General features: G+C 39.9%; 1 protein-coding gene across 1 annotated transcript in view; it reads right to left on the bottom strand.

The window, feature by feature from the left end:
• Window positions 1-27,189, bottom strand: part of PTPRO (protein tyrosine phosphatase receptor type O) — a gene marked incomplete at its 3' end in the record, with an annotated part of 156,768 nt that overhangs the window by 35,422 nt on the left and 94,157 nt on the right. The window contains exons 3-10 of the mRNA XM_082014404.1: window positions 21,577-21,735; window positions 19,404-19,556; window positions 17,340-17,786; window positions 16,183-16,344; window positions 13,250-13,449; window positions 10,324-10,444; window positions 7,591-7,784; window positions 5,067-5,178 (exon numbers count right to left, since the gene is read on the bottom strand). Coding sequence (XP_081870530.1) covers window positions 5,067-5,178; window positions 7,591-7,784; window positions 10,324-10,444; window positions 13,250-13,449; window positions 16,183-16,344; window positions 17,340-17,786; window positions 19,404-19,556; window positions 21,577-21,735 — 1,548 coding nt within the window. The remainder of the gene's footprint in view (window positions 1-5,066; window positions 5,179-7,590; window positions 7,785-10,323; window positions 10,445-13,249; window positions 13,450-16,182; window positions 16,345-17,339; window positions 17,787-19,403; window positions 19,557-21,576; window positions 21,736-27,189) is intronic.

Here is a 27,189-nt window from a genome sequence, read left to right as displayed (position 1 = left end):
CTGCACAAGCCCTGTTGAGTCCAGCATGTTTTTCGCAAAGGCGGCTCAGCTGCGGCAGCCCGGAGAGCCCTCGCAGAGCCCTGGGTGCCAGCACAGCAGCGGTGCCAGCAGCTGAGATGAAACGCAGGACGGAGTCAGAGCTCGGGTCTCTTTGCAGGGACCACAAGATGTCACTGCTGCTTTCACGAAGGCATCTCATGACTTTTGCACCGAGGCATTTGGTAGAGAACGGGTTTACTGAAGTAATGGCATGAGGAAGGCAGCAAATACAATGCACGGACAATTTAGAGCCATTTAGAAACGTTTAGTAACACTATCCTCTCAAATTAATCTTGAAACTGTCCTTTCATGCTGTTGAGAAGCAGAAACTTTATTTAGTAAAAAATCTTTAAAGTAATGCTTCTTTTAGTTTCTAGAGCTCCCAGTCCATCCCTACACAAGGACTGTGTATTCCTTACAATTTAAGGTCAAGACTGGCATGAATCTTACACACTAAATAATTTCCTCCTATAACCTAAATATTGATGACATACTTTCCCTCCTAATATTCTCACAAGCTGTTTGCTTTAGGTATCTGGCAATGAATGTCGAGGATATGTGAAATGAGACTAAGGACCAGGGCTTGCACGGTTGACCCCCCTAGCACCATGTTCCACTGGGAGCTGAGCGGCACAGCAGGGCTGTAGCAAGTTGCATCCCGCTGCTGACCTGGCCAGGAGTGAGAGCTGAAGGCATCCATGGGACCAACAGACAGCAACTTGACAACAAGGACAGACGCGGTAGTACTCACCAACACCTGGTAGTACTCACCAACACCAACAGTCTGTCTGTCTGACTGTTTTTGCTTCTCCAAAGCTGAAAGCATTCTCGTTGTAAAAGAAAATGGTGGTGGTCTAAAGCGCCCTTGCTTATGGCTGCTTTAAATCCAGCTGTTTACAGCAGGCGGCATTAAAAACTCATTAGTCATCGCAGCAACACTGGCAGCACCACAGCCTCTCCCTGCGTTAAAACAACAGCGTGCAACTGTTGCTGCAGGAGCCCGAGAGAACAAACGCTGTTTCTGAACAAGTCTCTGGGACCCCCCAGATCTCCCCATTCTCTTGGGGACATCTGACCAGTTGGCATGGGAGAGAGCTACGTATCATCTAGTCTCTTCTAACACCCTTTTCATTGCAGGTACTGCAGTTCAGTAAAGCCCCAGCCTAGCTACAGATTCCATAGGAGCAGTAGGAGCCCGCGTTAGGGAAATGGTTTGTCTGCCCTGAGCTTGCTGCAAGGTATGGTCCCAAACTGCCACATGATCCTTCTGCTTTGTTTTAAAAAATCAAGCTTATGTTCCAGGTGCAGAGGTCAGCTTTCTAGTTAGACACAGAACTGACAGGTGTACTGAGAAGAAGACTACAAGATCTTCTATCTAGTATTTTAGAATTTAGGGATTTTGGTTTTTTAGGGTTTTTTTTGGTTGGTTGATTTTGTTTGTTTGTTTTTTGTTTTAATTCCTGGCAACCTGTGCAGGGGAGGTAGCATTGGTCAAAATCATGCAGAAAGGGACCAAGTGCTTCGACACAGAATCACAGAATCATTAAGGTTGGAAAAGACCTTTAAGATCATCAAGTCCAACTGCTAACCCAACACCACCATGCCCACTAAACCATTTCCAGAAGCACCATGTCTACATGTTTTTTGAATACTTCCAGGGATGGTGACTCCACCACCTCCCTGGGCAGCCTCTTCCAATACTTGATCACTCTCTTGATGAAGAAATTTTTCCTAATATCCAATCTAAACCTCCCCTGGTGCAACTTGAGGCCATTTCCTCTCGTCCTATTGCTAGTTACTTGGGAGAAGAGACCAACACCCACGTCACCACAACCCCCTTTCAGGTAGTTGTAGAGAGCGATAAGGTCTCCCCTCAGCCTCCTCTTCTCCAGACTAAACAACCCCAGTTCCCTCAGCCACTCCTCATAAGACTTGTGCTTCAGACCCCTCACCAGCTTCGTTGCCCTTCGCTGGACACGCTCCAGCACCTCAGCATCCTTCTTGTAGTGAGGGGCCCAAAACTGAACACAGGATTCAAGGTGCGGCCTCACCAGTGCCGAGTACAGGGGCACGATCGCTTCCCTACTCCTGCTGGCCACACTATTGCTGATACAGGCCAGGACGCTGTTGGCCTTCTTGGCCACCTGGGCACACTGCCATAAAACCATCTGTTCCTTCTCTGGAAAGAAAGAGGCTGAGGGTGATAAAGAACTCCACAGTCCTCTGGTAATTTGAAAGTGAAAAAGCAGCACCTACCGGGGACAAACACTTCAAACCTGCAGACATGAAAAATTGGCATGCCACTTTCTCACAAGTTAGCCTGACAGCAGTCCCTGGATAAAGCTGAAGAGATTTCAAGCAATAAGGCAATCAGAGGACCAGAGTGTATTTAATGCTCACATTCAATGGTGACCATCTATTGATAAGCGCTTGTAATTTGATCAAATCACATTTCTTTGTTAGGACTGTTCCCTTAAAATGCTGTGATCTGGCTCACTGCTATTTAACATTTTCATCAATACTCTGAAAGTAAAAGCACCACTGACAAACCATGCAAGCAACATGGCAACTGGCAGAGAAGTAGAGGATTTGGACAGGGCTGTGATTTGAATTATTGGTCTCTATGCTGGGCCTGTTCAAACAAAATGTGTTTCAAAGTGCCAGGTGCAAAGTGGAGTCTTTAGGAAAAAGGCATGCAGACACCAGTTCCCAGATGATAAATTCTGGAAAGCAGCTACCCTAGGAAGGAGTCAGAAGCCACAGAATAGAAGCAAATCAACACAGACCTCCAGTGTGATGCCACAGCAAATGCAGTCATCTAGATGCACAAACAGGAGAACATTGAATAGGGGGTTGATTTTGCCTCTGCAGGAGTATTCAGCAGGCTGGTATTACACTTTCAGTTTTCACATACTTTGGTAAAGACAGTAAAAATTAGAGAGGCAGAATGGGGGGAAAAGTAACATAGAAAAATGCCTTACTGTGAGAGCACCTGAAGAGTTCAATGGAAGCAATTTATCAACAGAAAAGAGGGAAAGTAATTCTGTATAGAGAGGGGGAAAAAAGCTTTGTGTCTCTCCAATCAATAAGAGAGAAGTGTAACAAGAATTATTGTGTGGATACAAAAACTAGAAAAATTCAGATCAGAAGCAAAGGATAAACCTTTGATAATAAGAGGAATTAAACATTGGTACAACTTTCCAGTTGGATATTTTCTGAGTATTTTCACTTTAAGACCAGATGACCTTTTTGAAGACGAGTTTTGACAATCATAAATGGATGACATTACCTAAGAGATTCATCAGTTTCTGATTTTTGTCTACATCTGCTAGTTAACGAGTTGATCCATTTTTCATCTAATAGCAGTAACAGTTTTTACTTCACCCGTACAGAGATCCAGACTGATCCTGATGATGGCTTATATTTTAGAACAATCTTAATCTCCCTAATTTCTGCTGCAGGTTTCTGGAGACACAATATTGAAGTGTGAGGGCCCCACTGGAGCATTTCCACTCTGAAACGCTGAACCTGGTACCCAAATCAGTTGGAAAAGACATTTCTCTCCTCATACAGCAACCAACCAGCTGGAAAATTGCTTCCTTATATTGCTACAGAAAAGCTGATTGATGCCAAAGGACAATGAATACCCCTGGAGACCCGTCACGGGGTGCTGGTGGGTGCTATGAGTTATTGATCTGCTGGAGAAGCGCCAGAATTTGTCAGCAGTGTAGCTTGGGATCAGATACGGCAGGATGGGAGAGTTTCTGCTGACTTCAGTGGAGGTAGGACTTAACCCACTAATAATTTTTCTGTCATGGCTCTGTAGAGCACAGGCACTATATTAATCATCATTGCAAATGGGTCTTATTCAGTTCCTTCCTCAGATACATCCTTTTAGCGTCTCACCAAAAAAGAAATCTGGGACTAGGCTAGTATCTGTTTTGGAGGGAGTGGCTGGGACCTTGGAGGCCAATTTTCCTCGTAATTTAATTTCTGCATCTAGAAAAGATGAGCAAGTCATACTTTATTTCCTCTCATGGTACGTCTGAATTATTTACTGCTTTCAATCATCTGCAAGGTGAACTAAACAGCGGTGCAGAAAAGCAAAATGATTCAATACGGAATTTCACTTAACCAGCCTGGATGCTAGGAACACGCAGCAAGGAGCTAACAGGACCTCTCCTATGCTGTTCCCTCTGCGACTAATCTGACACATTGAAGATTCAAACCCAAAGCATCTGACAAGAGACAACAGAGTGTGTTAAACACAGGGCTGGTCCCAACTGGTAGAGGGTGACCCATGTGGTTATATCAAGTTACCACAGATGAGAATCCACATTACAAATGACTTGCCAGCACCAGAGTTTCCCAAGGCCAATCTACCCAGCATGGGTGCAATGCCTCGATCACAGGAGCACCCTTCTCTCCTTACTGTGAGCCAGTGTACAAAAAAAAAGAGCAGAAAAGGCAAAGCCAGAGGACAAGAACAATGTGTTGCCGAACGTACCACCTGCCTCGGTCTGCCTAAGAGCGCATAACTCTACTCCTTCTTGGCTAAGGTGCAGTCATGGTCTGATCTGTGGATTACTGGGAGGGGGAAAAAGGAGGAAAAAGCATTTGGAAACACTGAAAATACAGGGAAAAATGTTTCATAATATTATCAAGCCTAAGAATTCTGGTTACTTATTTCTCCATTAACTTCTCAATGTGTGAAACATACAGTGTCATAAAAGACGAGCAGGATCACTGGCCCTCACTGGAGCTGTGCATTTAGCTGATGGAGAGGACTGTTCAAACACTGTGCTCTGCATAGGAAAATTATATATATTCATTGAAAGCAGTCCTCAGAGCTTTCCCTAAAAAAAGAAAAAAAAAACCCCACAAAAACCCCAAATCTAAAAAACTCCACTTAGCTGTTAAATACCCTAACTTGCAAGTATGTGCGGTGAAATGCAGCAGCTAAGTCGGACTTTCTCAGGACTTCTTCTCCCAGGAGCATTTCCATGGTCTTTTCAGGCAGTGCTTACCTGTTATGAAGCTGATGGTGGAGCTGTCACAGCAGCTCAGCTCTGGGTCCCCCCAACTCACCATGGTGACCCGGAAATTATAATACCAAGCAGGCAGCAGGTTAGCTATTCTCTGTAAAGTGACAAAAGACAAGCACTAGCTCAGGAGAAAATTCACCAGCATGAGGTGTGACTTATAAAACACAACAATATTTATAAATCTAGTGCCCACACATGGGATCACTTTACTGAGCTCCCACTCCTTAGTCCAGCGGAAACCTCTGTACTTTGGGATTTCAATTTTTTTAAAAATCTGTGCAGTGAGAGCAAATACAGTTGTTGTGGCTCTGCTCTTATCCACGTGCACATGGTCCCAGGTCCTACCCACCACGGGAACTTCTCATTGACTTCCAGGGCAGCAAGAAGGATTCCTGCAGAGCGATCTTCCATCACAAAATTGATTTGATGAAGGCAGAATATTTAACTGGAAAATGTAGGCTTTTCTATTTTGATTAAATAGGGTTTGAGGATAAACGAGAAACAATGTTTTTGATTCAGAAATTGTCACTTCAAAATACTTATTTTTTCCAATTTTCGAAATGTATTTCACTTTGCATTATCGTTTATTTCAAATGAAATATGAATGAAACATAAATGACTTCTGAGATATAAATTATATATAAATAAAAATGATATATAAATGAACTATAAAATGCAATATATTTTATATTATAATATTTTATGTAATATTTATGTTAAAATTCAAACACTTCCATTGACAGCACAAAACACTTCAAATATTTAATTCTCTGCCTAAATGAAAAGCCTCATGATATTTTAAAAATTAAAAATAAAATCAAATTGGAAATAATGAAAATTTTCCACAAATTAGAAATTGCTATTTTTACAGTGGCCTTCTTTTCCCAGATACTACAAGGCAATCGAAATATAGGGTTTGTAGACTATTCTCTTTATACTTTTTAGAAAAAGGTGTATCCAATTAACACCAAAACCTTGAAGATGTTTGGACTTCTTCCTACATGCCCCTGGTGTAATACTGAAAATGCCAACATTGCTTTGACAATTTAAAATAAGATGCAGAGCAAAAAATGAATGAAGCAACTAAACAGAGTGAAAGGGCAAATTCAGTTCCAAAGGTTCTCATCAAGTGACAACCCTTCAGGAAATTACTTTTTGTCTAAGCTATCAGATAGCTTGATTTTTGATTGCCTTGCCTTCTCATCAGGCTTGACACTGCTGCTCCAGAATGCACCACTCAGAGATGTTGGTAGGTCTAGGCAAATTTGTGGAACATAGTGGGATTCTGGAGCACTGCTAGAGAACCCAAACAGAAGTTCACCAATACCTACCTGTATGCTAAATGCCATAACAGAAGAACACGGAGACACTCTTTTTCTAATTCAGGCTTACTCTTTAAAATTATTCTTTGAGAAATGCTCACTTCAGCTGCAATATTTCAGATTGAAATTCAGGCAGAGGAATTCCAACTTGGCTTCCTTGAACAGGATTTGCAACAGTAAGGGACAATATCATCCCATTTTCTAATGAGCCACATTAACTCTGGAAGATGGCATTATTTCTAAAATGACTCAGATCACTCAGGTATTAATCTAATTGTGCTGAGTCACGATTACAAGATATTAATTACTCCTTTGGTAAGTTATTTTTGGTTTTAATTTCCCTGGAGATTTATGTGCTAGATTTACAGTCACGTACCCAATTACAGTTAAACCGCTGTAGCCAAAACGACTCCACAAATGGTATTATGCAAATCAAATATGGTAAATCACTGTGGCTTTCACAAGTAGCAAAAGTTATTGCTATCCTTCTTGCATGCTCATAACTTTCTGAACAACTAATTTCAGATAAAATTGCTTGCTGTCTTGTGCTACAGTGAAGTCTAAAATCCTGTTCACCTTCTCTAGGAAATAATGGAAAGGAAGAGGAAAATTTCACTTTATTTCTGCAAAGATGCATGTGCATATATGTGTATGTGTCTTCTTCTAGAGACCAGTCTCCACCTAGTTGAAATCCTGGCATAAGTCTTTGTGGCTTCAGAATATGAAGGCTATTTTCACAAGAACACCTCTGAAGCTAAGCCTTCCAGATGGCACACTGCAAGACTAGTCCGCAAGCCCTAAATCCATATTATCAATATTAATTATATAGATAAGGTTTTGGACTACTCCCCTCAAGGAGATGATGGAGTTTTTAAAGCCTTGACTGACAAACTGACCCACAAACTGAAGCTGCCTCTAGACTTGCTGAGCATGTCCATTTATCAATGAAAAAGAGTCTCATCTCCTATGTCCTAAATTTAGCATGGTTCAGCTGGCATTCTCTTACTTTAGAACAGAAAATGCCTCTAGCATCCTGGCCATTTTCTCTGCTTTGCCTGGAAAAAATGTGCCAGGCTTAAAGGCATATATACATATTCATGGGGTAAAGGCTGGGCAAAGAAATGTCACAAGGTGCCAGGGCCACACAAACATGGGAAAGTAATAGTCGCTAATGGCCACTTTACCACAGAGGCAGTTAAGGACACAGTTGCTGCTATTTCATAGTAGGTTGTCCACTCAGAGGTCATCGTTGATGGGTTGAAGTAGAACATTTCTACAACATATTTCCTGAACACCCCGAGGAAAGGTCTGTTCCAGCTCAAAACCACAGCAGTAGGTCCCAAAGGGTAAAGCGTCAGATCCTTTATTCCAGTGGGCACTATAAACGAGAAATTTTGGTTAGTAATGTGTGTCTTACCAATTACACTTTATTTTAAATGAAAACCAATTCTACCTATTTCTGTTTTTTTTCCTGACTTCAATTCCCAAGAGCTTCCTTGTCACAAGCAGTTGAATACCATTTTTTTGGCATTTGTTCTCCAGTTTGTTATGTCTACTTTTCCAGAAATGACTACAGGCTACTTGGTGTTGGCTGCTTAGTTTGAGATAAAGTACAGGGCTTCATTTTTCATAAACGGAGAATTCCATTTATGAAAAATGGTTCCTACTTTGAAAATCAGGATGTTTAGGAGATATTTCAAGTTGCTTAAAATCAAAAGCATCAAAAGCCATAACACTTTGGAAGATCAAGACTATGAGAAAGAACAGTTTTTACATCTATCCCTCCTTCCCCAGGGAACCTAAAGGTGCTGTCATGTATTGTGATTCTTGCCTCACAGACGATGATACTGAGAAAGAGAAGTCAAATGATTTGAAAAATGTCACATAAGGGTCAACTTCTGCAACCCTTACTTGTCTGGAAAGCAATTATTCTTCATGACTTAACTGAGGCTACTTAAATAAGTACTTTGCTAACATTTCCAAGGGTTGCAGAGCCCCAGCTATTGCACGCCGGGTCAGAGCCGAGACCAGCACCCAGATTACTTCAGCCCATGTTAGCACATGATTGCCTTTCCCTTCATAAATCTTTTACCACATCTTTGCTTTCTCTAAACTGTTAATACTCACCCAATGAATACAAGGCTTAGGATAAACATAAGGAGAATTGAATACTTTTTAAAGTGTATTTTATCTTGTTTCTGTTTCATTCATCATTAACTACCACTGATAATTTCACAGAACAGTTTGTTTTGCAGTTCTACTATTTTAATATCAAATTCAATATCCTGTTATGAAATGAAAACTCATCCAACTGTTGTTTTACTCCATCAAACATTCCCTTTATAATAAGAAACCTATGAGATGTTTTGTTTAGAAACTGACTGCCATTTTGAGTTTAGTAAGAACCTTCTATGGTTGTGAGGCTACACAAACATGGAGATAATGAAGGGACTTATTTACTTCGGGAATATATAATTTTACTTTCTCAAGTGAAAGTAGAATTTTGCAGGTTTCTGAAGGAACTACAGTGAGATAGAAAATCAAAAGCATTTGTAAAAATTGTCCAATAATAGAGATTTAATATTATATGTTTTTTTACTTACTGTTTTTTCCTTTACTGAAATATATCATACCCTCTTTTCAAATTTGTATTCAGACCCAGTTTATGAAAATATATAAGGAGACTGGCCTAGAATTAAAAGGCTCTCACCATATTCACTAGTCCACATATTTGCTTTCGTTTAAGGGTTCAATTCTAACAGGTTAGCTTTGGGTTTTTTTCTGTTTCACTTTCTTCCCTACATGACAGAGAGGAAGCAGAATGAAAAACACTGAAAATCTCTAGCTTTCAGCCACCTGCTCTCACACAAGGCAGACTATTTGTTAAAAGGAGAAGCTGGGTGACTCAGGCTAAATATTTCTCTGCAAGTGTAACTCTGTACACTGAATCTCTTCCTCTTTGTCCTTTCTCTTTTTAATACATTTTGTTAAAATGGTAACCCTAACAAAATAAATTATATTGAAATTAAAAGACACTGAATTCTATCCTAAGTGACTATTTAATGACTGCTCAATGCAGGGGGTTTGAACTAGATGAACTTAAATTGTCCCTTCCAACCCAAAGATTCTATGATTCTATGATTTAGGAGCTTGGTGGAATCCTGAATTACAGGCATGGGGGCAGCAGCTCTGCTTGTTGGCCATAGAACCACATTCTTGAAAATGTTAGTCTCAGTCTCACAGAGTTCTTATCTTCAAATCTCAAAGCAGAGAACATCAAGATCCACCATTAAACTCAAAAAAAATCAAGACATACACAACTGAAGCTCGTGATGGTCCTGTGGTACCACGATAAGCCAGCTCTCCTGACTCTTGGCACTGTAGTCTTCAGACTGTGGCCTTCAGATTGGGCCACATTACATCCTTCATAAAGCACATTTGCAGCAAACAGTTTAACAGCAGTCCCACACATTTCATGAGTCAGTGGGAATGAAAGAGCCCACATCTCTCCATGCATCACAGAACACCTGCAGCTGAGGCTGGCTACACCTAAGTGAGGTGACTCCCACCCTAAATGACATAGACCATGAGCACTGCTAGAGACAAACATACTCAGGTGTCCAAGAGCGAAGACTGTTCTTTCCACAGCTCCCTCTGTGTGCAAATCCTGATCATAATTGCTCTCTAGTTAGGTTTGGTAATAACTTAACATTTAAATCTTCCACTGAAGGAGTATTTTCCCCAACTCAGCAATAGGCTAGACAATGCAAGAAAAATATTCTCAATAAGTGTTCATTACATTTGCAATAACCAACATGACAATTTTGTACTCCTTCATGGGCTCTAGGACTTAATGAATACACTATACATATTTAAAAACAAAACAAAACAAATCAAACAGTAGATGCAGGGATTACCGATAGAAAATGTAACAGGATCAGAAGGTGGTCCAACCAACGGTCCTTTCTGTAGGTAAACCACAACTTGGTACTGGGCACCAGGAACAAGATTTTCAATGAGGCTGCTGCTTGAATTCACCTAGTAGGAGCACAATGCATCAGATATGAAGTACTTACTTGGGTAATTAAAAAAAGATTGAGACTGTACATGAACTACTCCAGTTACAAAAGGCATGATTCTGAAAACAGTGGCATCAGCAGCTAAAACTCCATTCATTAAGTCCAAAATGGCCAAACCGTGAAAGTGGTCCGGACGGACTTGTCAAATGACCTGACTCTCAGAATCACACTTGCCTTGCTGTGTAAGGTCAGCTGTCACACTGCAGACCCACTCTCTCCTACTGTCAAAGTTTATTGAAATATTCAGGCTACATTATTCATATTTAGGTGATATTATTCAGGCTGGAGTATTTAGACAGATTTTTTTCAATAAAAGCCTGAGGTTTTTCATCGGCCACCTGATCCATCTGCAGCTCTGTGAGCTGAAGGCAGTGTTATGGGAAAGCTGTCTTCCGAATGCAAGTGTTAAATGACTGCATGGCGAAATCAGAGAGGAATTACTCTCATTCATCTCTCCTGCACAGCACCACAAAACTGACTAAGGGACCTTGTGATTTTTCTTTTCATTTTGAAATATCAGCATTAAAATTTCTGCTGTGGCACACCAAGGTATTGCTCTGAGCTGGAGGCATGATGCCTGACCAGGTGATTCCTGGTCTGATTCAATATGAAAAGTCTTATCTCCTGGAGAGCCAGCTAACAACAAGTGCACAGAGCAGCTTTGAGTAAAGGACTTCACTCACCCCTTCTAGAACTGCAGGCTGATATTTCCTACTAATATTTTCCTTGCAACCTTTCCAAAGTCTGTATCACAGCCAACTTTGCACTGATGTTTTATTATGACGCACGTGGCTACTTCAGTGCCAGCACAGATTTAGTGAGGGAAGGAATTTGTCTTTAACAGCTGCTTTGGAAAGCTAAATCACTTTAAAATCACGCACGACAATAGAAATGGACAGAACTCTGCACTTAATTTTGCCCTTTTCAGCTTGCCAAGGAGAATTCAAACCAACAGACATTAATAATTCCAGATGTAATAAGCTGATAAAATTTGATTGGAGGTGGTACAAATATCTGTGGTGACAAAAAGAAACAAAGAACTTTATTTAAACCTTTCTACCTTTTTGCAATAAACATGTATTTACTTTTACAGATATCTTGTTTATCCATGGATTAGTTTTAGGTACTTGTTTTTGAGTTTGTAGATTAATCTTGTATTATTTACTTTAATCATATATGTCTATACTTGCTATCTTTGGTTTATAATCATGCACTGTACTGTTTTGTTTCCTGATGTAATGACTGCACTTTTAATAAATGAAAAGAAAATAACTCAAGGAGATTACAAGCTAATTCTGAAAAACAATTCAGATTATCATATAAGGACACTTCCAAGTGTTTAAATTCGTGGACAATCTTGGAATAAAACTCAAAACATTTTGATAAATATTCATTTGAAAAGACATTTTTAAAGGATGCAAACTCCCTGTATTAATTAACTTGCAGAGCTAATCACAAAGTTGAAGGAGATGAAGATTTACTGGGAGTGTTAGCGGTCTCCTTCCATTCCCATGGGCAAGCTGAGGGCGCAGCAGGGCAGCACTGCAGTCCTTTGCAGACTCCTCTGTCACACACATTTAGGGAGCCAGACAGAAGTTGTGGCACCGCTTAGAAAATGTCCTTATCAGCATCTTGGTAAGGTAACTGAGATGTGGGCTAAAACCTCTTTCTAACTGAAGCCATGTGCCACTGATCCATCATAACCACAGGATCTGACGGGGGGTTGCATGTAACAGAAAACTGCCATATTTTGCGGTCCAGCATTCTTGATCATTATAAACACATCCCATACAGAAGCCCTAAAGACTTGTTGTCTATCCGAATCACAAGCAGTCTGGATTATTATTTACTTACATCTTTTTTTATGGATGAAAAGAAAAGCTAACTTCTGATCTCCTAAAACTTCCAGGAAGTTTAGAGTCAGGTTCTGTATTCAAATGTAGGAAATCTAAGAAAGAATTTATGCTAGTTTGATGATAATCATGCACGTGAACATTTAGTCTGGAGAAGAGGAGGCTGAGGGGAGACCTTATCGCTCTCTACAACTACCTGAAAGGGGGTTGTGGTGAGGTGGGTGTTGGGCTCTCCTCCCAAGTAACTAGCGATAGGATGAGAGGAAATGGCCTTGAGTTGCACCAGAGGAGGTTTAGATTGGATATTAGGAAAAATTTCTTTACTGAGAAAGTGGTCAAACATTGGAACAGGCTGCCCAGGGAACCAGTGGAGTCACCATCCCTGGAAGTGTTCAAAAAACATGTAGAGGTGGCGCTTCAGGACATGGTTTAGTGGGCATGGTGGTGTTGGGTTGATGGTTGGACTTGATGATCTTGAAGGCCTTTTCCAGCCTTAATGATTCTGTTATCCTGTGTGATTCTGTGAAATGGATTACAGCATATGCCTAAATGTTATTATGATATGGTGCCATTTTGCCCACTGCCACAAAAATCACAGAATCACAGAATCATGTGTCTCGAAATGTCTCAAAGGGTACAACGTAACTCACAAGCTTGAACTGGCCACAGTCAGTCCAGCAGAAATATGATTTTAACACTAATCTGGTTTACTGCACACTGTCACTCCTGTACGCCGTGCTCTCCCCTCCAGTCTGCAGTAGCCTTCTCCCTTTAGACTGCAGAAGGGAGCATCTACCGCTGTGCTCTGCAGCCCTGAGCCTGATGGAGCCCTTGGGCATGACGATCTCAAACAGCAGGGTGATTAGCAATTTTCTCCTGTATTTGAAAAGCCTCCAGGTTTTGCCCCTTACCTCAGTGCAGTAGTGTTTTTCAAGCCTTTGACTTTCCTTTTGCTTCTGACAGGTCAGGGAGACCACAGACACGATGGTGCTGTTGCTGCCGCTCTCTTGTGATGCTGTCCAGGATGTCAGGGCAGTAGTGGAGCTTAGCACTGTCACGGTCACGTGCTGGGGCTTCTCAGTGAGCTCTTCTATCCATTCACCCGTGGGGCCTAGGACATGTCCCAAATGCACATGTGAGCAAGCCACTCTACACATTTGAGACGCTTACAATAAAACATCCTTCTTTCATGGGATTGTTTACTACTAGTGAAAGAAGCTGGAGTGACATCTGTCCATCTCCACGGCCCGCAGGCAGCGAAGATGGCAGTCCCTGGGGAACAGCCTGTGGCCGGTGCTATTTCACCTGTAGCAGAGCAGACGATGAGAGAAACGTCACTGTTTGAAAATTCAGATTGCAGTATTCTCTGTTGCTTACCAGAAAGCACCCAGCAATATCAGATTTGCTCCAAAGGAGTGTTTAAACCTGATGATATCCAATAATGTACAGATCACTGACCAATATTAAAGGACAAGCACACAAAATTTTTTGCCCTTCCACACACTAACATACCCTCCAAGTGTGCTACAGCCTTGAAGTGTGACAATCGAGTTCACGCAGGTTACCACAGTGAAGAATCTCATTCTCCATCAGACTTTTTGAAGCACTTGGTAGAGAACACAGGTTTAAATGTACATAAAATAACAATTTCGAAAATAACTTCATCTAGACTTGGTTAAAATTTCAGATTTCATTAAAATGGTCATCTTTTCTTGTCACTTTAAGAGACTCTTGTGACAGCTCTCTCCTTGACATTTCTTCCTCCATGGTACTTTACATTTATTGAGAAAATAAAACAAATGCCAGAGAAAGAATTTGGTGTAAGATCAGCCTATAATATTTGACAATCCAGACTGCTATCTGGGTGCAACAAAAATGTTGTGTAATACAAGCCAGTAATTTAACAGGATGATTCACTGACTCAGTGCTACAAGGATAAGATAAGGATGAAGTTATGAACAAAATTGTTCACAACAGCAGACCCACAACTACTCAGGTAAAAAAAAAAAAAAAAGGAATTTGATCATTAGATTAGTCTCTGGAGCCAGAGGATGTATGTGTAGCTCTTATTATTCAGAAATTGTTTCAGCATCACCATTAAGGGAATTGAGCTACCTCATGTCATGGCCCAAAGTTGTAGTCCCCACACAAAGCCTACTTGATCAGACTCATAAAGAGGAATGGAAAAGCAATTTCACCTTAAAAGTACTTGTGCACATCTCAGATTTGGCATACTACCAGAAACACATATAAAATCTATCTAAAATACTAAGGATCTTCCGTTTGAGAATAAATAAGACAACTGCCAAGAATCCTCATCTGTTTCTAAAAGCCTGCAAGACTAACAGACAAAACCCAAAACCCAAATGTTCTCACATGTTACCTATAAAATGAAAATATTCATTACATTCCTGTAACATCTTAGTATTTTATAACCAATGAGATTCAAGTTCATCATTAATCTAGCAATCCATACATCTACACTTTGGATTAACAGTTTCTCATTTCTCTCAGCTCTCTGTCCCCATGGTAGACTTCATGGAGAATACTGTATTGCATATTGCTTAATGGAAATAAGTCACACCTTGTAAAACAGTATAACATTTGGTACTAGTAGCAATGCTACATAATTTATTTGTGTACTATATATACTTTAAAGCTTTCCATATAATGAAGCTGTCTAATAACTATTTCTAAAGAAAACAAGAAGACAGTGAAATTACAACAGCAGAGACCCTTTCTCTCATGTGCTGTTTCCTCTTTTCTCTTTGTTTTCCTAGTACTGTTTCTTTCAACTATAAAGTTGTTAAAACATAAGAGCATTAGTGGAATTCAGTTACAGGTAGTCAAGCATTATGATGAATTTAAGCCTAAATAGTTAGCATTTGTAAATGTTATGAGCTACTAACGACACAATTTTTATTAATAATGTACTTAAGAACTTGAGTACATTTCTTTTTATCATGGGTATTTTTGCCAGCGTTAGCTACCGTGTTTTGTTGCAGTATTCATGATTCGAGGGAGCCACTATCCTCCCACATGTAAAATTGTGTAGTGCTGCAAGTATTCCTCTGTTCTCATTGTATGAGCATTTTGTAGACTGTATTTATCTCCTTTTGTAGAAAAAGGTACAAAGGTGACCACAGACATCAGAAGGATAATAATCTGGGTTCACCAACACCTGTCTCACTTGCCAATCTAGTTGTCAGTCATGATATTAGTTTACACAGTAGTGTATTATTACTTTGTCTTTTACTCTCAGGGTTAAGAAAACCTGGGATTCTACTGGGAAATAATAAATTACTTTTTCTCCTCTGAATGTAGCAGGCTGAACTGTTTCATCTACTGTAATTTGCCCTGTGTTCTCTCAGAGACCATGTAATTTCAGAGTTCAATGTTTAATTGTGCAATTCCCACACTCTCAGGCTGAGATGCCCTTCATCCCTAACCCAGTACATACAGCCTCCAGGAGTAAGGAAGTTAAGTATTTTCAAGAATATCTACAACCACCAACTTAATTCTCAGAATTAAATCCCCCCTTTGAAAGATGAAAGAGGAGAACAGGTTTCAGTGAGCCGCTTCTGAACATTGGGCAGTGACTCTATCAAATACATCACCTGTTTTCAGTTCTTAACTCTGCCAAGATAGCACAATGAAGGCCCACCCAGGCAGGATATAATATATAACAAATTTGCACTATGTTTCCTTCTCTGGCACAGGGAATTCCAGAAGACCAGACTCTTCTGATCCTGCAGCAGATGCCATAGCTGCCACAGTGGTCAAGCTCTGTACATTAAATTTATATTGGTCTGGGATGAAAATACAGATTTGTTGAGATACTTACTGATGTAAAAGCTAAGTGTTTTTGCTGATTGACTTCCCCGAACTTCACAAGAGCCAGAGGAGCTAAATGTTGTTACAGACAACTTATATTTTCCTGGTTCTTTCAGTTCAGCAACAAATTTGTGAGTGTCCTCACTTACTGTCAAAAATTCCGTGGAGTTCTCTAAATCAGGGGGGAAAAAGGTATGGATTAGTTGAAATTTGAAAGGCTCCAGCCACTGAGAAAATGATTTATATCAGAAATGCTAATACTGTTTCCCCTGTGGGATTAAAAGGTATCCAAAAGGACTGTATTTATGTGGGTAGTTTTATTTCTTACCATCAGCACAAGTGTAATTAATGACTAAGGTTGCAGTATAGGTGTAGAGGAACAACAAACCCAGGCCAAATTTTCATTTAGTAACAAGGATGATAAAGTAGGGTTGCCAAGACTGTGCAAGTGAAAAACAACATGGCATGGAAGAAAAGCAGCTTCCAATTTTCTATCTATTGCCTCTTATTCTGCAGAAAAAGTATTTGCCCTCAGTGTGGGAAGGCTTATGAAAACTGTTTGTCAGGAAATAAATTTCATTTGGAGAAAACTGATTTTCAGACAGAAAATCTTTAAGCAACATGGCTATTTTATTGTAGCTCTATCACCTGAAAAGTCTCCCCATTCTCCATCGCAGACTCCTTTTGGCCTAAGGAATATGCTTGGTAGCTGTCCTTTGAGACAACTGTTAATCTGAATGTAGACTGTCTTTTCTGTATGCTCCTTCCAGTTGAGGTCCTCCTGAGAACCTCTCTCAGTGGCAGACAAAGCTACATGGTATAATGTACCTTCTTAGTCTCAAATTTCTGTCAGCTCACTTCTCCTTCATCCAATACCAGAGTGGATTTACGATAACTGCAGCGTAAACAGTGCAGCAATGTGTACAACATGGTAAATCTTGTTTAGCAAAAGAGAATTGTAAACTGCCATTTACCTGTCCTTCCTTGCTTTTATGAAGCCCAGCCAGAAGTAAACGCTATTCAACGCAAGAAACTTCTTGCGAAATACAGGAGACCTAACAAAGCCCGCTGAAGCAGAGTACTAGGTAATTAATAATTTGTAGGGGAGAAAACCCACCAATGGAATTATAGAAAAGGGGTATGAAAAGGTATAATGCTCTGTTTTACCTTCCCTTTCAATATTGATATGGAAGCCATCAAATGCAGTAGGTGGCTTTGGTGGTAACCAGGTCAGCACCATTTGTACAGGAAGGAAGGAGGGGGGCTCTGGCGTGAGTTTTCCAGATGTGTTGACATCATTGGCCTCGTAATCACTGGAAACTGCACTGACAAACTCCTCTTCACCCTGTGACGACTCAGCTTCATTAGACCACCAGTATGGCTGCAGCGTGGTTTCGTACTCAGTGCTGTTATAGTGGTAGTCTGACCAGGCTGCAGATGTGTTCACTGCTGGAACGTCAGGTGGGTTGTCAGAAAAATGTCTAAGTTTTTCTTTCCTTACGATTTCTTGTGGTCCCATGAATGATTCTTCTGCAAAATTCCCACTGTGTTCTTCCCAGTTGTTTCTGTTGATTGGTACAATCTGAACAGAAATGTTTCGAGGTGGGTAAGGAACTAAAAGAGAAGCAAGGATTAGTCTTTTAGTAGGTATGTTCTGTGCACCTTTACGATATATTGTTTGCAGAAAAACAATGTATCTAGGGGATATTTTGAAATAACTTGTTCTTGTTAAGATTCTCCCTTCTCTCACATATACATATAGCAGAAGTGATTCTAGTGGGATCAAGATGAGTGTAAGTTCACAGAAGAATCACGACTCAAGAATAGCAGGACAAAAAGTAGATGTGAAGTCACCGTAAATCAGACTTCAGTGCTATTACAGCAGCAAGGCTACTTGAGTGTGAATTTGTAAGAGTGGAACTTAATTTATTTTATTGTGTCTTTCAGAAAGATCTTGCTAATGGAAAAAAATACTTCTGTAGAAATAAATTGAAAAACACATGCAGAACTAATATATGGCATAGCTCATATTTAAAAAGTATGACCTTCATGTTGCTGTACGGCTTTTCATATGCTTTCAGCAGCTACCTTTTCACAAACGTTAAACATCAGTTTAAGTTTTAATATTTTTGAAAGCTTGATCTTAAGGTCTGGGTCTCCAGAAGACAAAATTCTGGCACACAAAGAAGTTACTTCAACTTATGCCAGGAGGTGAACACACAGCATTTTGTCTGCCTCACTGTAATTGCTTGTCTGTCTGCCCTTACACAGGGTGAGTGCAAGTAGCCTCTGCAAACAATTTTGGCTGTCACCTTTTAAGCTGGCACCTTACAACACACTAATTTCTTCACCTCCTTTGTCCCAGCCACAGCCACTAATACAAAGCCAGACGCTACAATCTTGTTGCAGTTTGTGCAAAGAATGAGGGAAGGGAGGGCAGCAGAAAAGAGAATTGTGATCCTGTTGGTTGCATTCTTATGGTTCAGTATCTTTAGGATCCTCAGCACAGAACTCAGCTGGCATCAGTTCGCTCTGCTCTGTCCAAGGCAAGGGACCAGCATCAGTGTATTCATGAGAAGATTTGGCTTTTTGATTTTACCACTGGTTCATTTCACTTTGGACCCTGGAAAATGTCTGTGGTCCAACAGATTAACAGGACAGTTTGGGCACTGTCCCAGGACCAAATTAAATTAGTTCTGGACCCTGAACAAAAGCAATTTTGAGCCTTTGCAACATTGCTGTCTTGGAAATTAAAAGTTCACGCTTCAGGGCATAAACTGGCTGCCAAGTGGGGTGAAAATGACATTCTTCTTCTCTGTGATAGCAGACTGCACACTGAGGAAGGCCTTCTCCAACAGTTTAGCTATGATTCACTGCGCAAGGAGACAGACCAATACAGATAGATCAATAGTATGCTTAGTGCAGCTATTCCTGTGGCTTAAAAATTAATTCCTCGTACAAGGCCTAGGATATCTCATGTGAAGCAGAGTTTCTTTTCTAAGAACCAAGCTTTAAAACAGTAACGCTCCTGCAAATTTCCCTTTGCACTGCATTGCACACATACCCCTATGTACTAGCCGCAGCATCCTCCTCCCATGTTCCTGGCCAGGAGCAGCTCCCAGGACTGTTCCCACACAGACCCTCCTCTCTCTGGATCAATCCCCTCCCCACAGCAGAAAGGAAAGCAGACAGACAGACTTGGAGTAAATGGTACATAATGATTTTCTTCACCTGTTCTGTGCCGTTTGGGCTCATGCTGGACCCCGCTGTATTCCACTAGGGTGCTTTTGTTGAAGGTTGCTTCTGATACCAATTGAAATGTGATGTTGCTGTAGCATATACCTGGTAGCCAGTGATTGAAAACTGTTTTACCTTTAAAGAAATCTGCAGAAGGTTTAAAAAGAAGAAAGGAAAAAAGAGAGGAAAATACGTCAAAAGTTCACTTTCTGATAATGCAACTGCACATGTTGAACTGGCAGTGTTTCAGGCATTTAAACATTGCTCAGCCTGGTTTCAGACACGAAATTCTAATAATTCAGTTTGCCCACATCTTTCCTGGCTGTCAAAGCCACCTTGCTACAAAAGAAAAAACCCAGCACAAGAAACATGAACTGCTTTTCACAGGAAAGGGAACTGAACCTGGCAACCTGTTCCACCTGACGCCGAATATCTCAAAGAGCATCTGACATTTTCTGCAGACCTTTAACTGCTGCACGCAAAAGCGTCCTTGGTGTTTGGCTGACTGAGGTGTAACGTTCGGGGCAGGTGCTCAAAGGGCCACCACCCAACCGAGCGCAAGCCGCGGTACTGAGAGCTGAGCTCACGGCCACCATCAGCACGCGTGCGGGCTGAAGAGAAGTTGCTTAGGGCTATTTGGCTACAGCAAGGAGTGAGAAAGCTGACTAGCCAATCTCTTAATTCAGGTTGACTTTTTCATTTATCAGCAGCTGCAGCGTTACAGTCCCTGGAACCATGTCTTAGCTGTAGAAGACAAAAATTACTACTGGTATCCCCTTTGTTCCCTGGAAAGAGGTCACCTATATTTTGTGCTACAATCCAGAATCACCCTTCCTAACGTCTGGCACTTGACAGCATTGAAAATGTGATTTCTAGCCCCACTCTGTATTGAAGCAGACTCCAAAATTTTCTGACCTCTTTCTGGAGGTACGCATCTCCCTCTGCTGACTTTAGAGAGAGCTTACAGTGAGCAGACTTCTACTCTGGGAGCCTTAGTTCAGCGCCTAAAATTCAATCCAACACCTACCGGATTGCTCAAAGGCATTTTACTGCCACTATGCAATGTTGAACCATTGGGGTTTCAGGGCCTGAAGAGTATGCAGGTGCCTTTCTCACCTCTTAGGATGGTTTCCATAGGATAGTCCCATTTACATCTTTGAGATAAATGCTATGTGTAAGCTATACTGCAGGGCAAAACGGAGTTCAGTTTTAGAAAAATAAAAAAGAAAACAGAATTTGCTCTTGTTGGATTGTTTAGATTATTAGATTGATTGTTTAAATTGTTTAGACTGACCGTCTAGATTGTTAGATTAATTGCCCTTGATTAGATTGTTTTAAGAAAAATTAAATCCATAATATGCAGCAGGGTTCATTAGCTCAGGGACAATGCTGAATGCTACAGTAATATACAGCACTACACAACATAGTACTGTTAGCACCATGTCTCTCTGTGGTGATACAGAAGTACCAGGTTCACACCCTGCACCGGGAATCAGGCATTCCGAATGGGTTTCCCAGCCCTGGGGTACCCCAGAGCAATCTGTCAATCAGCTCTTCATCACAGAGGAAACCCTTGCCAGAAGGAAGGGACTGGGAACTTTTTTAATGCTTTCAGTTGAGACAGAATGTCAGCCAAAGATTTCAACAAGCATATCTAGAAAACCAAAAGGTATCTCTGTCCTTCCTACTGAGTTCTGGGTTTCTTTCCTTTTTTCATTTTTCTGGGTTTTTTTTGTTTGTTTCTTTTTTTTTTTTTTTTAATTACACAGCAGCAGCAAAGATAATTAAAAAATGGTGGATTTTTTTTTTTTTTTTTTTTTAGTGTATATGTTTATTTGGAAGCACCAGAAATTGGGGATCTCTTTCCAGGTTGATTTCAGAACTGACGAAAAAAAACCAGGCCACCCAGCCTTCCTCTAAAATCCCAAAGAAAGGAAGCATCACCACAACTGGGCTGGGCAGCAGGTTTAAATCCAAAGTGAATCACCAGCTCAACTTGAAGACCCGTCCCTTACTTCATGATATAAAAGTTATTATATAAAACAGACATATTACCAGAAATACAAATAGTTATAATCAATACACGCCAAAGCCATGCCTGAGACCACTGTTTAAAATGTTTCCAGTCGAGTTAGCATTAAGTTTCAGTGGAATAGTTTCCTCCTACCTTTGTACAGCATCGTTCGGTAGTCTTTTCCTTCCCAATAGCTTATATTTACCCTGGTAAAAACATTGTACTTCTCTGGGTACTGAATTTCAAACAACACTCCTGTTTCTGGAGATGGTTTGTAATCATAGATAGAAACACTGCTCACAGGAAGGGGTTCTAGAGGATATACAAATAAAAGGAAAAAATGAAGAAACAAGCAGATTAATAGGCAAACTGTTCTTCACACATATACAATACCAAAGAAACAAGCGGTTTTACGAGGTATGGAACAGGCACTCTTAAATCTACCAGGTGATACTTGGGGCTGCACAGAGGTCTAGGGAAAGTTACTTGGAACGTTGTCAAGGCCAAGATTTGTGTGTTCCCCTCAAAACGATTTATGTTCTTGATGCTTATACTTTAACAGAAAAATTTCCTTACTTGCCGTAAAAAATAAGATTGAAATAGCAGTTATTATTTAAGCACTCACATTCATCACCCCAGGAAGATTTTTGTCTTTAATGGTTGCCAATCACATAAAAGTGCCCAGACAAAAACAACAAAACACTTGAAATTGCTCATAACTTTGGCATAAATCTGAACTTTTAGAATTAGTTGAGAAGCTTATAGAGTACCAGCCAAAGGAAGCTCCTGAAATGAAGATTTTCTATTTTGGTATATATTTATTTCTTTCTTTCACTGGTAATTACTCAGTCTCCATTTCTAGCATACCTGAGAGGGCCACCATCCACACCAAACTTCTACAAAATATTGCGGTACCATTACCGTTATTTTACAGACGAAGAACTGAGGTACAGAGAAGTAAAGTGGTTTCCTGGTGGGCACAGGGGAAGCCTGTGCACAGAAGGGAGGTATGTGAGGAACTGCCAATTCAGTGCTCTGAGCTCTGAGCCACATGGGCTATAAAAAGTAAGAAAAATAGCCTGTGTCCTGTGATATGGCATCTAAACCAGTGTAGCTCCATCAGCTAAGGAAAGCTGTGTCAATTCACTGCTGCTGGGAGTCTGGATTGTCACTAACAATAACAGAGTCATGGTTTTATTCAGCCTCCTTTACAAAAAAAAAAAGTAAAAGTAAAAGAAAATTAGCCTTTTGCTCAATGCTCCCCTCAGTAAGAAAAAAATGACAGCAACACAACTATACATTGCTTAAGAGGGACAAGCAGGTATTCAAAACACAGTTATAGTGTTAGTTGAAATTTGTCATGCTAGCGTATTTTAATAGAGGCAGTTAATGCACAACACACTTAGTAACTATGCCAACATCCTTATAAGTATTATCGTGTTGATTTAGTTCCTGCACACTGTGCAGAACAGATTGAAAAATTCAGGCTGTTTATTAGCATGGCCTTAGAGGACACATTTGAGTTCAAAGTTCTGTTGTGGTAGGCCCTGGAGAAAAACTAATAAAATATTTTTCCCTAAAGAGCATAGAGTCACGACGGGCAAGAGAAAGAGCAGATGAAAGGGAACAGCAGTATCAGTTTCAAAAATGGAATTATTCCACGGAGGGTGGAATAGGTTAATCAGAGATGGAAAAGCAAGACTTCAGCGGAAGCGAAAATTAAATCCCAATTAACAGCACAGTATTTTCACCATAGTACTAAGTTTCCAGATGTAATGAGAAGTGGAGAAGAAAAAGCAACTAAGAACAAAAGCCACAGATGCAAACAGAATCTCTCCCCAAATATTAAGAAGTCACGTCATCATTTTTAAATTTGTCAGAGCACGGGACTGTAATGTTGTGGGATTATTAAACTATTTGTCATGGCAAAGATGCTGCCTTAGCTGCAGGTAAATTCAGTATATTTGTATGTTAACCACTGACAAATAGAAACTCCCAATCTCACAGATACCAACGGGCACTTCATTGATGGGATCTGTGAAAATTTTGCTGACAATTCATGACAGTGAAAAATAAATAGGAGTAAAGCAGATCATGGGAAACAAAACCTACCCTCTTCTTTCTGCTGAGACTTTTCCCATTGCTTGTTCTGAAATAAAGAGTTGATCTGACTATCCACATGACCAGAGGGTTCATAACACAGCTCACCCAGAGCATGAGAGTAGTTTAAATGTCAACAACAGTCTCCAAACAGCACAACTCTTACACACAGTCATCTTTCATGTTAGCGGGTGTGCCCCGGGCTTTCTTCTGCTATCTCAGTCACATCTGAGGTCTCCTTATTTCTGAAAGAATTACTAAAACTTTCTTATGTCAGTGATTAAATTACCCTATTTATTCCTTCCTACAACAAATCAAATAAAGGCTAGAAGTTATACTCATTTTTAATCCAAATGATTTTTCTTCCTGATGCTTTGATTTAGTTAACCAATAATTGAATTAAGCAGTAATCACCACAGACTCTCTTTCTTGTTGTTATCTTCCACTTACTATCCTCTCCTTGCTTGTGGCTGATGTTAGCAGAGTAGCATGAGTGATATAATGCAATATAAAGATTCTTCCATTATCTTACTTCCTTCGGCACTAAATCTTCACATCAAAAGCTATTTGCACACTGTGAAATTAAAAGGACACCCAGCAGATAAAAATCACGTTCTGTTTTTCACTTACTAACTGCTTCCTAGGGTTATTAAACTTAAAGAATATGTAAAATATCACTCTTCACTATCTATAATTCAGAGCATAAACAGCCTGGTCTTTTTAATTTTACAATTTTCAGTGTTTAGGATTCAGCTTTTCACAAAATTCAGTGGTTCTCAAGAAATAACCTAAATAAAGTGTAATACTTATAAACACTCTGTACTACATTGATGCCTGAAGTCATATTACAGAAGGGACTTAGAGGATTTCAGTGTCCCTCTAACAGCATGTTCAAGGCACTTCTTCATGTGCAATCTTTTTATTTTTAGACTTGCAGATTATATTAAGCACACATAGATGAGCTTGCAGGGTCAAGACTGAAATTTGCCTTTTTTCTTAGTGTCTCAGAATCTGCTGCTCCTATAGCAACTGCCTTCCCATTATATCTGTTTATGGGAAACTTAACTTCTGTGTTTCCCTGGGACATTACAGCATTCTGTATTTAGCACATAGCTTGCATTATAGAAACACCAAGATAGCATAATAAATGCTGCTAACCTCCTTCTTAAATGCCCTGTAAAATTCTGTATACTAAATTCTCCATTAATGCATTCAGTCTGTGCCAGACGCATTAATATTTGCCATTCAGGAGGGGGGAAAAAAGTACATTGAAAATAAGTACCATATTCCAGTCCAAATCAATTTGGTTTTGATATTCGTAGATCAGGTCACTCTACAGAGTTAATTAATGATTGATTACTGTGGTAGGTTAGATGTAGCATTACACGTGGGTGGTTGACGCGGGATTGAGATCAACTCTCCTGCTTCTCACACTCAAACCTAAATGAATCATAATTTACCTTCATATTGTGACTTTTATAAAAAAGAAGCCCCATTAACAGAGCAACCTAACTCCCATGGGTAATCCCTTTTATTCACATGAAGAAGCTGTGAACTACATAACTTTCTCCCCAGGATGACACCATTTCGCCATCTATTTAGTTACTGGGAGTAAGTCATAGTCAGGGTAAAGCTCCCATTATGCTCTAAACTTTAGGGATCATTTGATCTCTTGCTAAAAAGCAACCATTTTTTAGATTAAACAGCTGCTGTTTAATACTTTAGGAACATAATGTTCAAGTTTATGATATGTAATACGGGGATACCATGTGCATGTGCAACTGCTTATGAAAAGTAAATGAGCAGTGATGGTATATACTGTAATTTCTAGATGCTTACATCAGATGACAAATAAAAAGACAATACAAACTAAAAAAATAATGTTGTCACAAGAAAAAAAGGTGTATCTGTTGTTCTTGAACAGATTTAGGCCAATACTTTATATCAGCTTTCCAATGGAAATTATGACAGGAAAAAGTACTCATATGGTTGCAGTTCTTTTTGATTCTTTGATTCTGATTGAGGGCCTTTTTCACCTTGAAAAGGGAATAACTTGATTTGTTTGCTGGGCAAAGCTTAGCACTAATGGACCCAGATGTTCTTCTGAGTTAACATTTCAAAATTAGGGCTGCCACAGAGAATCAGCCTTTTTAAAGATGTGCCATGTCATCCTTTAAGAAAGAAAAACATGAAGGGTTTAAGTCTTACATTTCATTGGAAAAAACCTCTGAAGCTCCTACTTCAACAGCTCCAATCCATTAACAAGCCAGAGGAAAGGATTCGACCTGCTGAATCACTTCCTGCAGCATCTGGCACAATGACAACTGAGCATTAACTAGGTCTAATATGCCAATTACTTTCTGAGGGCTGAAGAGATCAGAGTCCCGCAGCAGGCCCGCTGGTCTCTTGAGAAGAATATTTTTTTGTAGAAGTCACAGAGGCAGAACTCTCCCAAAAGGGAACATATTTTACAGTGATTTATGTAAGGAATCATCGGCTTTTGAAACAATGAGACATTTACCACTCAAAACTCCTAATCACAAGCTAAAATAAAAGTCAGGCAATGCTGCTCTTAATTACCCTCAGAGATGCCAAGATCCTGATTTTGCCAATTCCCAGCAAAGAGACATTTTTCCTATAGCACACAATAGGTTTGCAATGTACTGCTTTCCCCATTCCTTCAAATGTACAAATGTTTTTTCCTTCACAAAAAAAAAGAAAAATTGACAGTGAATTTGAAATGAAAAACAAGGCTATATGGGTATGAGTCACCCTGGGAAGAATAAAACAAGGCTTCAAGCTGGGAAAAATGGAAAATGAGTGAGAAATTCAGTCACTGATTTTACATCCATAGTCTTTATTTCTCTCATAAACTACTTTAAAACCAATTAGTAGTAAGGTGAAACTTTCTTTCAAATATCGCAAAACAGTAAATTACTTCACTCCTGTTGAAAAGCCGAAACTCCAGGAGCAGAAGAAAGCAGGCTTGAAATAATTGTGTTAGATACCAGAACTACTTCTAACCTTGTGCAGCCTTGAAAACTGAAAGGAAAGTCATTTTGACAGGCACAACACAATTGCACTCACAGGAATCTGGCCAGGACAACAAGATTCACAAACCTATTCTTGTGAAAACCATCACAGGAATCTTTAATAATAAGTGGTCAGGGTTTCAGTTTAATGCTTTCTCCTTCAGTGAAGTACTGAGCCCAATTTTCTGAACATAGCTTTGCTACAGAATCAGAAGAAAAAGTGCTATTTTGTCCTCAAATTCTATTTTACGGGTTTCCTATCTAAGAGTTGAACGTGCCCTGTTCATCTCGTCCTTCTAACGTCCCAGCTCAGGAAGCAATGTGAGGATGCTGTGCTCAAGCGGGCAAAACCCTTGGGCTCTGAGAAGAAGTATTGCAACAAATAGTTCATACTTTGGATTACAACAATCTGGGCTACAGAACCTAAACAAGAAAACTATAGTTTTTGGCGTTTTGATTAAAATGAGAAAGCCCTGAAATTTTTCCAATCAGAGAGAAGCAGAAAAGAAACTGTTCAGTCCTGTAGAGAAGGCCCAAATTAACAATAGAAACCTCAAATGGTAGCATACATACGTGCATATATGCATATTTATATAATGTTAAAATATTTTCTATCTTTATATGTACATATTTA

The sequence above is a fragment of the Phaethon aethereus genome (assembly GCF_964289735.1).
Source record: "Phaethon aethereus genome assembly, chromosome: 1".
Classification (NCBI taxonomy): Eukaryota; Metazoa; Chordata; class Aves; order Phaethontiformes; family Phaethontidae; genus Phaethon; species Phaethon aethereus.
This window is presented reverse-complemented; position numbering and strand designations above follow the sequence as displayed.